Below are 13,120 nucleotides of genomic sequence, written 5' to 3'. Positions count from 1 at the left end.
ACATAGGCTGGGTCGGGAAGGGCTGTCACTAAAACATAGTTTGAAACGTGTCTTTCCCTCCCTGGTCTCAATAGGTGACTGAGCCAAGTGGCCGTAATGCCACAGTCCCTGTGTCCACAGTCCCTGACCCCTTGTCTCCCATTACCCTTCTGGAGAGCTCTCCTAGACTGGCCAGTCCCAGCACAGTCATGGCGGCCAGTGTTCCCCATCTCTCCCCTTCGTGGGGGCTGAGCCCTGTGAAGACAGACCAGTGGGACCTTCTCCGTGGAGCCCCAATCCAGAGAGATCTGTGTGCTCCCCAGGAGGTCAGGGCTGCAGCCACAGAACTGCCATCTCTCATTCTCCGCCTGACCTTTCCCTGGGCTTTTGTCTCCATGCCTGCAAAGTGAGAGTTGGGGGTCAAACGGATACCCACTGACCACCCTCCAGCAGACCGGCCTCTGGCTTTCCATTGCTGTGTGTGCCCAAGTGGTAGATTCCACGTCAGGGCCTATTCTCAGGTCTCCAATGCCCACGTCAGACGGCCCTCCAAGACCCCCAGGCCAGGTATCCCTGTTCCATCCTGGGATGCTCACAGTGGGGTGGCGGTGCTGTCATGTCCTGCTGGGGCACATTTTCCCATTGCAGGTGGAGGTGGCGGGAAGGTGGTGAGAACAGAACTGGCCATCATCCCAGATTTTGCAAATACTTCTGCCCAGGCCTGGCATTTGGCAGAATCAACCCTGCATTATAAGTCGATCTTCCCAACCTTGATGTCAATGTAAATAGTTGGCATGAGGGCATTTTACAAAAAAAAAAAAAAAGATCCTTAGAATCTTCCCCAGTCCCTCCTTCAAAGTTTAAAAAAGCATTTAACTATTTGCATGTTTTCTCTAAATATTTCCCAGGCAATATAAGGAGAGGATTTAGGGTAAAATTGCACAGGGCAGTCTGGCCTAGGATTAGGAGAGGCTCTTCCCCTGCTTGAAGCTCAGGGTTAACAGACTTTAGCTCCTGGTCCTCTCAGCAGTTCAGAGTAGAATAGAAGTATCATTTCCATTTTGTTAGAAACTGGGAGATTGGAGAAGGATCTTGTCCCATCCTATAGCCAGTGACAGCATCCCTGGCCTAAGGGGACACAAAAACAGACCTCTGGATTGGGGCGTCACCAGGAGGGTCCCACCGACCTGCCTTCCAGTGCTCAGTTCCCAACCAAGGAAGGGTTGCGGGCGGCCGCAGCCCTGGCTCCACGGCCCGCAAGACTGAACAGCTCCTTCAGCGCTCTGGACCCGGCATCCTCGCCTACATTTGGGGGCTTGGATAGGATGAATTCTAAGGTTCCCTTGGTCCCCTCTGTTCCTTGAGTCTGCAATTCTAGCCTCCTCACCTGGTGGGGAATTCATTAAATTCTAGCGTTTTCCATTCTCTGTCGGATTCGGTGGTCACAGTTAGCTGCTCCTGCCCTCCTGTCCTGGATACTTGTATGGTCAGTTCTGTGCTCTCCTGCAGAAGTTATTCACAATCCCTCTTTCCCGGTGTCACAGGGCTACCACCCGATGCCCCATGAAGTGGAGATCGCACACACCAAGAAGCTGTTCCGGAGGAGGAGAAACGATCGAAGGTAGGAGAGACCACAGTGAGAGCACTGGGTCTTCTTTTCCTGGGTGGGTGGCTGTGCCTTCTTCAGCCCTGGTCCGCGTTGTGCTTTTGCTCTCCTTGATTGACGCCTCTGAGATGAGGTTGGTAGGTTGGCGGCAGGGTGGGCTTGGTTGCCAGTGGGAGATTCCCACACGGCACCGGTGGCCCAGAGACAGGACCCCTATAGAGTCCGGCAAAGCACAAACCTGCTGGCTGCGTGTTTTGAGAGATGGCCTCCAGGAGGCTCCCGGAGCTCACAAGTCCAAGGATATCTGTTTTTCCTTCTTCCCGACATGGGGAGTTGTCCCTGGGATTGCCGGCTGGCTGTCACAGGCAACACAGATCAGCAATAGGCAGTGCTGCTGCTCCCAACCAGTGAGCCAGTGAACAGTGAGCCAGGCTCTCCTGTGGCGCTCAGAATCCTGGGTGACCATCGGGGAACAGGAAAGGCCTGATGAGATGGTTTGGGTAAGAACAAGCAACGGAGATTGGCCGTCTGGGGAATGCGAGTGTTTGTTTGCTACAAGGCTTTCTTACTGGGAGAAGTCTTCATGCTATAGTTTAAGTGAAAAAAAAAAAAAAAAATTCCAGGTGCAGAACAGTATTTATTGTGTGTGGCCATTTGTGCAAAAGGGGGAGTTGGAGTATATTTTTTGCTTGAATGTGCATAAATTATTTCTGGATGGAAATCCAAAAAAAGAAAGAACAAAAAGGCGTATGCCTGAGGAATTCAAATGATGTGTTCCCTATAGGGAATTTATTCTTACATGAAGGTGATGTCTTGTGATTTTACCTTTTGTGAACAGAGAATGTTCTCGGAGAGATGAGGAATAGCCAGCTGACATCCCCTGATCAGAAATGAGGAGTGCCTGCCCTCATGCTGCGTGGCCACCTCCTGGAGATGGAGGGCTGTGGCTGACCAGCGTCTCCAACCCTCCCCTCGGCATGCAGGCCCTGATCACGGGGTATTAGGTGGTGGCCACAACTCTCAGGGTGGGAGGAGGTCACAGTACCCAGAGGGCTTGTCCTCCAATAGCAGATTTAGTGAGTTTGAAAACATTCACAGAAGACAGTAAATGTCCAACTAGCTGGGAGGCAGGCCGCTCTGGCTTACAAGTCGGAACCACCAGGCACTTTATGTGGAACCACCAGGCATCAAAAGGGAAACTTGAGCCGGGAGAGTTGGACCGAGCCCGGCCCCTGCTGCGGCCAGAGTACAGCTAATTGCATTGTGTGAGCTGCCTCTGCTGGGCAGAGCCGCACAGGCCACGTCCTGGCTTCTGGGTTCCCAGCAGAGTTAAAAAACAGAGAGTACCCCTAAAGGAAGAATGGGGTTCCCAAGGGCTTGGGCATGCCAGGGGGAACAGAATGTGTGTCTCAAAGGCATGGAGAGTCCCCAAGATTCCGAATTAAACGGCTTCTCCTGGCCCAGGCAGTGGCATCCAGGTCAGCCCACATGTCCCTTTCTGGGCCAGGTCGCCTTGCTCCACAGGAGTCCCCTGGACCGGGGCAGGCCTCCGGAAAGCAGCAGCATGACCCAGGAATGTAGGAAGAGCAACATGCACGACACACTAGGACTGGGAGGCTGAGCTGCGCTCATAGTAGCCAATGCCCGGGGTAGGTCAGCTCACCTCGCAGAGGATGTGGGCTGGGCCAGCATCCAGAGCGAGGCAATAAAGATGATTAAAGGGACGGAAAGTATGTCCTGGAGGAGAGCTGGAAGGCTGGGGCCAGGGAAGAGGAAAGAACATCCACACTGCAAAACTCATGAAAGATTTACACAGAGGGAGAGGGTGGCTGCCTCGTTGCTCCCCGGGACCCAAACTAGAGGAAGTCAGCTGAGACCAATGACAGACTCAAGGATCGAACGTCTCCACCATCGGGGTCAGACTGCAGTTCAGGGTAGCAGATGCTCACTGAGTCAAAGCTGCTCAAAGCGCCCCACCCTCATTCTCGTGCTGGAACACAGTACGGCCCATCACCACCGCCTGAGTCATCCTGGAGTCCCCAGGAGATGGGGACTTCCAGGAGAGGGACAGGCAGCCATGGGGTTTAAGGATCTCATTGTCTAAAAGCAGGAGGGCCCTGAATCCTTATCAGGCCAATCCCAACCCTCCTGGTCGGTTATCCTCCTGAGTGGCCTTGCTAAGCGCTGAACCTTTAAGTTTGACCTTGATGGCTAGCACTTCTGTACGGCAGGTCAGCCTAATTTGGGGCTTAAACCACAATGAGAAGGGCTGGCATTCCACGAGTATACCACACGGCAAAGGGGGAAGAGGTGACCAACATCAGGTTTGGTGTCAGAGGGACACAGCCAGCATCTATATCATGCCTGTGATCTCACCCCTGGTTCATGGAGGAAGGTAGCCATCTCTGGCTCTCCTTGGTTTGCCTACAAGAGCCCGTGGCCTTGGCTTCCTGCAAAGTGACTTGAGTCTGGATCTGAGAGCCATAGGCTGTGTGTAGCATGGGCACATAGCTGCAGCTAGGATTGTGTGATGCCCCCAAAACCATCTTCAAGGAAGTCTGCACCATGTCCCAGTCCCAGCTGGCTCTTGGGGTGTTTCTGTGCACCCTGACTGCCTTAATTTCCCACTTGTCTCAATCAGAGGCTGTTAGAAAGCTGCATAATGTCACACTGGTGGCTCACGCCCCAGAATTAGAAGCTGGATGTGAATTCCACCCGCTTCGCTCACCAGCTCTGGGATATTGGCAAATTGCTTCATATCTAGAAAGCTCAATTGCCTCTTCCATAAAGTGCATCCACTAGTTGGGAGACTTGAAGGAGCTTGATCTTGTAAAGCATCTTGGAATGGTCAGCCCACTCTCAGGTCAGAGGGAGGTCCAGGTGGCCAGCAAGCCTTGCCAGGCAGTGTGCATAGGAGATGCTGCTCACCCACCACCCAGAGGGGGCCAGGCTTGCTTGTGAACCCAGGAAGCCTTGCCTTGTACCCCTTCCAGGGTCAGGGCACCAGGTCAGTTGTGTGCCCTCTCCTGGACCAACTTTGAAAGCTCTGTCTCCACAGTCCTGACCTCCCCAAGCCCAGCTGGCAGGCCAGGAGGGCCCCTCCACGGTAGCCTGCCGCAGTCTGGCTGGGCACAATTCAGGAGCCACTTGTCAAAAGAAACTAACTTTATTTTTAGAACCACACACGATAAACAAAACAGCTCCTCAGGAAAAAACCCTCAGAGCCCAACTGCCACCACCGGCTTCCCACAAGCCACACACCCCAACAACCTCCTCCTCCCACAATCCTCCTGCTCTTGAGGCTCATTGGCTGGGTCGCATGGGCGGAGCCAAAAAAGTCCCCCAATGAGCAGCTCCGTGGTCTGAAAGGGCAGGGAAACAGCCCAATGAGCATCACCGCAGAGGAGCCAATCAGCTAGAAGTTGCTGGGGCCGCTGTGAGCCAATCATCAGCTGGCAGTCTGAAAGTTTGCTGGGGCCCCTTCAGCTCATCAGCTGGCAGTCTGAAAGTTTGCTGGGGCCCCTTCGGCTGTGGCTCTCAACAGTAGCCATCCCCAGATTCTGCTCCCCATTTCCACAGGCTGCTTCAGGGGGCTCTGTGATAAAATTGAGTTGTGGATGTCTCCCGACCCCACACTCATTTTGCAGGGGGAAAAAAAAATTAAGGTCTTGGACAGTTCAAAGGTTTTCTCCTTAAAAATGTTCTTGAATTTGGACAACGGATAACAACTTGTTTATTCGGGGAAGCTGGTAAAAGACAGCAGATTTCAGGCCGAGTCCTGCATTTTATCATCTAGACCCGATAGATGAGTTCTCAGTGCATTCCCAGAGAGCAGCAGGGTTCAGGTGCTCTGTCCTCCAAAGAGGTGAGACCCGCTACTTGGAAGAGAGTGTACCAAGGTTTGTCTGCCTCCTCCCAAAGCTCTCTGCCCCCAGAGTGCAGAGCCGAGGAGCGCATTCACCAGAAGGCTGAAGTCTAGGCCCCGGGCCTCTGTTGACCTTGAGTGGTGTCCTCTGGGGAGGGGACAGAGGATTTTCTCAGCCCCTCCCCTAAGACCCACCCCCAGCTCCATTTTAAGAGCTACACAGACTAAGGAGATGCCATGGTCTAGGTTCCCTGGGAAACAGATTCCAGGATGGAGATCAGCTTTTTAAGGGATGCCTTGGAATCCGTCTGTGGAGAAGAAAGGGGGAGGGGAGGGGGTGCAGGATTGGGCAGAAGTTGACCTGCACTGAGGACTTCCTGGGAGTTCCCAAGTTGGGAACACTTTAGAGTTGACCCAAGATGAAGTGACAGAGCAGGCCTTTACACCTTGTGTCCCTTGGTCATCGGATGGGGACTGCCAGGGGGAAAGGAGGTGTGACCTCAGGCTGAGCAGCTGTCTCCACCCAGGGCGGTTTCTGTAGAGGGTCGCAGGGCAGGCATACTTTCTTCCTGAAGGAAGCCCCACAGTGAACCGCTATTGAACTCACCAACTTGGACTGATGGAGCTGTCTTCGGTGTTCGGTACAGTGATCCCAAGAGCACCAGAGTACAAGATGTGGTCCCTGCCCTCAAGGACCAGAGATGGAACTTGTACAATGGCACACTTGTTCCACAATCAGCCAGAATGTGGTGCTTGCCTGTGGAGAGTCTCGTGCTAATTCAGAGGTGGCTCGGGAAAGGAGCCATCGTGGGGGGTGGTTCTGGAAGGCTTCCTGGAAGAGGTGGTGAATGAACCTCTGGTGAGACTGGAGGAGGATTTGGAAGGGAGATGGGACAGCGAGGGATCACAGGAATGTGAATTACACAGCTAGGTAGGCACTGGGGCCAGGGATCCCCACCCCTCCCAGAAGTGAGACAGACAGGGGGGACTCAGTACCCCACAAAGCTAAATAGGAGGGAGCAGTCAGAACACGCTGGCTCTGATGATTCCCTGGTCAGGCTGTTAGGAGTCTCAGTAGACCCTGCAGCTCCAAAGCCCAGCTCTTAGCAATTACCGTAAGGCAGCTAATGGAAACATTAGCGGTCCATTGCAGATGCCCACCAGTGTGACCAGGGAGACAGGAGAGCTGTTTTCCAAATTAATTTGCTTCATTAAATGAGGTCTCAGAACGGTTAATTTAGTCCATGGCCAATCAGATGGAAGGGAAGAAGACCTTAGCCATCCCACCCAGTGTCAATGGCTACACTGGGCAAGAAGCAGGGAGAGGGGTGCAGAGCTGGGCCACCTTCTGGACAGTGCAGAAGGTCACAGCCTCTGTCTACCACTGACTGCGGCTAGAGCTTAGTGTTCTCTCATTGTAGAACCACTTAAGAATTGTGTCCCTCCCTCTCTTCCTTTGCCAACATGTACTAGAACTCCTAAGTGTCAATCTTCAGATTTGATTTTGCAAGGTCTTTGTGGTGGCATTTACAACACTGATCAAAACAGATAGGATGTCTGGAATTAGTGGGGATGGGTATGCAACTTTGCAAATAGACTTTAGTATTTTAAATTCTATGTCTTAAGGAATGGAATCCTGTGGCACATGAATTACATCTCAATTTTAAAACTTCTATATGGAACACATCACAGGACAGAGTGATAGAAAAGCCCCTTGAAATGCCCCTTAAATCTTGGTGTCTACAGGTCCCCTTAATGTAATCATTTCCAAAAATGGTTGCAGATTTGGCCTGGCCATGATTTGGTCTATGAACCTGTGCTAGTGATTAGGGATCTTTTTTCTTCCAAACCATGTATTTGGACGTCTTTTGGGGAGGGATGTCTGTTTTTCTGCAGTTTTTGACAATTGAAACTATCTATACACATCGCCAGTCTTTACAGAGAAAGCACAAGAAAGATTATGGGGATTGGCTCGAGGGATGATGGGGGCCAAGGCATCCCATAGTCTAGCGGGTACTCTAGCAGCCCGGTGGGAGAGCCACGGTGTAATTCAGGATGAGTTCAAAGGCTAAGAATCAGAGCTTCGATGTCTGAGGACAGGAGTATGGATGTCCCACTCAGGAAGAGAGGTGACGTCACCCTTCCTCTGCCTTTTTGGTCCTTTCAAGTCCTCAGACGGTGTCCATCCACGTCGGTGAGGGTGGGTCTTCTGTCCTGAGTCCGCTGATTCCAATGGGAATCTCTCTAAGAAACGCCCGCATGGGTGTTCCCACCAATGACGTCTCCCCAGCCATCTCTGCACCCCTTGGCCCAGTCCAGTTGTCATCTGAAACTCATGTTGTCTATCCTCCAGGATTCCTGAGACAGGGCCAGGGGCCGTTTATGACCTCGATGAGGAGTTCTCTTGTCATGACCAGTGTTGCCCCGTCCCTCAGGCGAGAAGTGAGGACTCGAGCCCGTCGCTGTCCCGTGACCTTCTCGTCGGCCCCTGCATCCTAGAGATGTGCCGCTGGGTCTGCCGTCCTGGGCCAGGACTTGCTCCCTCGTGGAGGGCAGCCTTGGTGTTGGGCAGATCTGCTTCTCTTCCCAACCCCTTAATTCTACACCACCCACCTCCTCAGCAGCCTCACCCTCCCTCTGCCTTCTCACTCTAAATACAGAGAGGTCATTTTAGAGTGGTCATTAAAGTGTCTGAGCCTCGTGTCGCTGCCGTGACAGCTCTGCCCGGCTCTGGTGGACGTCCCTGCCTTCCCACAACCACCCTCCTTTTCACATCTGGCCTCATGGTGAGAGCCCTGGGGGATACCCAGTGCCTCCTGAAATCTCTCTCTTCAAGTCACATCTGCCACCTGTGCTTGCCCCTGCCCTTCACACCATCAGTCACCATCAGGGTCCTTTACCCTCCAGAGGTGACTGGGTGCCCCAGATCTTGTTGTTCTGTTCAAGTCCTCAGCAGATGCGATGGTGTCCACCCACATTGGTTGGAGGGTCTTCCGCCCAGAAGCTGATCAGGAATTACCCAGCCAGAGTCCTGCGCCTGTCCCCCGGCTCATTCACAGGAGCCCTCTCCACTTGTGAACTCTCTACTCGCGGACTCCATACCGCAAATGCGCCTGCTTGCTGATACGCGTGCGTCACGCCAAGGCCAGTCGCCACGCTCAGAGGGGTGACAGTTTGAGTGGTGCCGCAGGCAGGGTCCCAGCTGAGGTCAAAGGAGGGGACGCTCTGTCTTCTGTTTTGACTCTCCTACTGTCAGCAAGTGTCCTTCTCGTGGTCTATTTAGTCCTTTAGTGCCATGTTTGTCACACGTGTGTGCTTTTTGTTGGTGAATCTGCTGTTAAAGATGGCCCCAAGCATAGCGCTGAAGTGCCATCTGCTGTCCCTAAGCACAAGAAGGCCATGATGTGCCTTAGGGAGGAAATGCGCGTGACAGATGAGCTTCATTCAGCAGGAGCAGAGGGCTGCGGGCTGTGCGTTCGCCGGTGCGGATCCACAGCAGAGATTAAATTAGGATCTGGAGACAGAAACACACATACAACAAGGCTGGTGAAAATGTGACCAGAGGCCTGCGGGGACTAACCCTGTTCCTCTCCTGGGAGTAACAGTTCAGCGTTCACTCAGTCAGTGTTTGCAATGACTTCATAGAATGTGCCGATGGTGAATGAGGAGGATTAGCTGTCCTTGTCCTTTAAAACAGGACAGAGAGATGATGAAGGTGAATGAGCTGGTGGTTCACGATGGGATTCCAGGCCTGAGTGGTCCGTCTTATCTGTGTGTCTGTGGTAACTGGGAGGAGGAGAGGGGGTCCAGGGGACACCTCCTGTGCTGGTCACTGCCCAGCTTGGCTTCACTGAGCGGGCCTCTGCCTCATTTGTACCATCCCGGAATGACACCGTCTCCGAAGCCCCCACAGACAGCTCAGCCCTGCAGTGACTGTCATTGCCACCCTGTCATCAGGAGCTCGGGGACCGCGAGACAGATCCATGCTCGCGTTGCCCACGGTTTCTCTTTCTATCCCAGCAAGGAAATTGCCCTCATTAAGTCCCTGCTAAAGATAGATAAGAAAATGGGACGGCAAACCCCCACCTGGCAGGCGGCCCTGTCAGATTCTGAGCAAAATGAGTCAGATAGGAATTATTTTTAGGATCCTCTCCTCCCTCACGCCCACCCCCAAGCAGGCTCTCTCGGAGGGAAGAGCAGCTCATTTCTCCAAGCCACATGTCCAGGGCCATTTTGATGGAAGTAGATCCCCCAGACACAACTGAGAAGACCCCAGGCATCGCACAAATCACGATGGTCTCAGAAACCTTTGTGCAGTGCAAAAGCCTCACCCGGAGCCCCTGGGCAGAGCAAGCGGCCAGGAGCGTCCCCAGGGAGGTGGTCCATGACTGACCCTCCTATGTGCAATGTGCCTTCCCTGGACCCCCGTCCTGCTCCTCCTCCTGGGGCACGCTCCGGACTGAAGACCTACCCTTAGCATCACACTTCGCAGGAACACAAGGCCCTGGGGGCCTCTCCCATGAAGGACCAACGTGTCCCTGGCCCAGGGTGCATGTCCACGTAAGGGCCCGAGCAGCACAAGAGGTGGCCTGCCATGCAATTTGGCAGAGCCCCGGGGTGCCAGCTCTGCCTGCCAGGCCTGGACCCCTCCCAGGCTGCATCCACTGTCGGGAAGCAGGACAGTCCTCTCCGTTGGTCACTCTTCTCCCTTTTCCCCAGCAATCAGAACTCATTCAGGCCCTGAAAGCCCTAAATAGTAAAGTGGGGAGACCCAGGGTCATGAAAAGTGACTGAGGAGAAGCCAGGGGTACATGCCTGGTGGCCTGGTGGGCAGGAGGGTTATGACGAGGAGATGGGTCGGAGACTGATGCCATCTCCACACTGTGTCTGGACACCCTGGCCAGTCAAGTTGGTTTAGTTACTCCAGCTCAGAGGTCTTGGTCTGTCTTTCTCTGACTCGCAAATGCTAACCCCAACCCTTCTTCCTCTCAGGAGCCCCAAGTGACCGGGGCTCTAGTACCAAGTCAACCCCAGCCTTCCATGGGACAGTATGTATGGCGGGCACCTGGGCCCTGGGCCAGGCTCACCTGCCTTCATCTCTCACCAGCCAGAGGATCTTGGGAAAATAAGGACTCTCCCCAAGCACATTCTTCTTAATGTCCTGGGGACAGGGTGCCGGTATTATGTATGAGAGCAGGTACGTGGGAAGGCCTCCTCTGTAAGTGCCCCTCAGAAAACAATCCCACCTTCTTCCTGACAGTCACTCCCAGGACCTCCACCCTGGACGTGGGCAGAGGAGGAAAGGACGCTGGTGCAGGAGTTGTGGAGTCTGGGCCCAGAGCAGCTGCCCTAGGCTGTGGCAGCACAGTTTCCCGGCTATAAAATGGGGGTGTGGTTCCAGTTCCCAAGTGTGTGAGAAAGAGTGCAGGGCCAGAGACAGAGGACTCTTCCCAGAAAGATTCCATTCTTTAACCACAGGATGGGAAAGACAGAAGTGAGAACACTCCAGAGGCTGTCCCGGGCCCTCGGGGCGAATAAGCAGTATCTCTTGTATTGTAAGCCCAGCTCTCCAGAAAGTTGGTGAGAGGAAGGCCAGGTCTGCTGCTCCTGGGTACATCTTTCCTCCCCATATCTAGTCCAGATCTGGACACTGGCACTGTGCTGGGCTGAGCCATCATGCCCCCAGTCTCTAGCTGCCTGAGATCAGATGTCATAGGAGACCATCTTACCCAGCGGTGCCTGTGCATCCGCCGATTCTGAGGGTCTTTCTGCTGGACTCGCAGGCAAGCTTGGCCCACCCCCAGCCCAGCCCAGCAGTCGCTCGGCAATTCCACAGCACTTCCAGGGGCTCGCTGTGGTTGGAGCACTCTATGAGCCTTAAACAAATAGAGATCATCCTAAGGAAGGTCGGGCTATTTTATTTCCATTTTCCAGGTGGAGAGAAGTGAAGCAACCCCAGCACTCTGGCTTCAGACCCTATGCCCCTAACCAGCTCTCTGCCCTGAAACGCCTCTCAGTCCCTCCTCCAGGTCCTCAGCCTCCCTCTTCTGGGTCTCTCACTGCCTTCTGCATATACCCCCCCCAATCTCTCCATAGGGCACAGGGGTATTCAAGATATTCACTTCCTCTTAGCGCAGAGCTGGCTGTCATTCTCAGAGGGACAGAGGGGAGGGATACTGTGTAACTTAGAGGCATGAATGGCTGAGGGGTGAGACTCCAGACCAGACCCCAACAAGCAGGGTCACCACCCTCCGGCCTTCTCTGTCCTGCACCAGGTCAGTACTGCTTACAGACTCCTGTCCTCGACCAGATGACTCATGAGTGGACATATTTAGGAAGTCCTTGCAATAGACCAGAGAGTTCCCAGGTTGTGGGGCCCCACCAAGTAAGACCTGAGGGAGGATGGTGTGAGGTCCAGCTGGGTGGGCAGCTCTCAGTGGAGAGCCTCTGCCAGATGCCTCTTCCTCCCCAGACCCGGGAAGATGAGCCCAAGGCATGAGGGTGCCTTTCACTCCCCAAACACCCCTAGCAGTGACAGTGGGACAGGTTTTAAAAATACAGAGGAGCCTTCCTGCCTGGGTCAGCATTTACCCTGCAGGTTATTTCTGAGTCTTCCCAGTAACTTAATTTTAGCCATTTATTCCAATGCATGTGTCCTGGGGAAGCCACGGTGGCCTCTGTTATGGTTTAGAGTATTTTGGGAGGCCAGCCTGGTTTCCAGAAGTGATGCAGGGGCTCAATTAGGCAAGACACCAGCAAACAGAAATAAAATAACTCAGGCAGACAGGACTCTGGTCCTCAGAGGTGGTGCCTATATGAACTCCCACAGGAGAAGGGAGGGGAAGGAAGGGGTCTCCTGACTCCAGAGGTGTCGTCTCTGAGCTGGCAGCTTGTGTCATTCCCCCACTCATTGCACACCTGCCGGGACCTAAGAGCCTTCGAAAGGTGAGCAAGGTGGAGCTGCCCATTCTTTCCAAATAGACCAAAGAAACAGAGCCCAGCACCCGGAGTAGAGAGGCCCTGACCGTGGCAGGCTGTAGGTGTAGACTCAAGGGTAGGTGGACACTCAAGTTCACCAACAGTTCATGGGGAACTTTAAAGTCCTAGTCACCAGCACATTAACAGCATAGAGGTTTTTGAGGAAATGCTGAACAGTTTATCGGTTTTCAAATAGGCCATCTGAGGCCCCTACCAGCGCACCTTACAGGACCCCTGTGTTCCCTGTGGACACGGCCTGCCCAGCCTGCCCACCCACCTTCCTACCTGCCTCCCACCTCCATCCTCACTCACCTTGTTCACTAGAATCCATCTTCTCCTGGTTCCTTCAACAGTCCAGCTGGCTCCTGTCCCCGTGCTGGCTGGTCCCTACGCCTAGGAGCCCTCTCACCTGGCCCTAGCCCCCACCAGCTCCCTCTCCCCAGCCTCCCAGGGTTGGCCTGCTGGGTCAAGCTGTGGCCAGGCTGAAAGAGTTTTCCCTGCCATCCTGGAGATACCCCGCTCACCTGGAGCAGGTGTGGCAGCTAAGGGTTCAGGGCCGGGCAGGAGGCCTGGGAACACACAGGGCACTCATCATTTGTGTCTGGGAGGGTAGGCCCACACATCCTGAGTCACCTCTGCAGGTGACAGAGGAATCCAGGACAAAAGCTGCCGCCCCCGCCAGCCCCATCTGC

At 54.0% G+C, this 13,120-nt stretch overlaps 1 protein-coding gene across 9 annotated transcripts in view; it reads left to right on the top strand.

The window, feature by feature from the left end:
* The window catches only part of Ctif (cap binding complex dependent translation initiation factor), a 271,305-nt gene that overhangs the window by 131,695 nt on the left and 126,490 nt on the right, over positions 1–13,120 (top strand). For all 9 annotated transcript variants that reach the window (XM_076836749.2, XM_077105601.1, XM_076836756.2 and 6 more), the window contains one exon: positions 1,524–1,600. In XM_076836749.2, the coding sequence (XP_076692864.1) occupies positions 1,524–1,600 (77 nt within the window). The remainder of the gene's footprint in view (positions 1–1,523; positions 1,601–13,120) is intronic.

The sequence above is a fragment of the Callospermophilus lateralis genome, chromosome 17 (assembly GCF_048772815.1).
Source record: "Callospermophilus lateralis isolate mCalLat2 chromosome 17, mCalLat2.hap1, whole genome shotgun sequence".
NCBI lineage: Eukaryota > Metazoa > Chordata > Mammalia > Rodentia > Sciuridae > Callospermophilus > Callospermophilus lateralis.
This window is presented reverse-complemented; position numbering and strand designations above follow the sequence as displayed.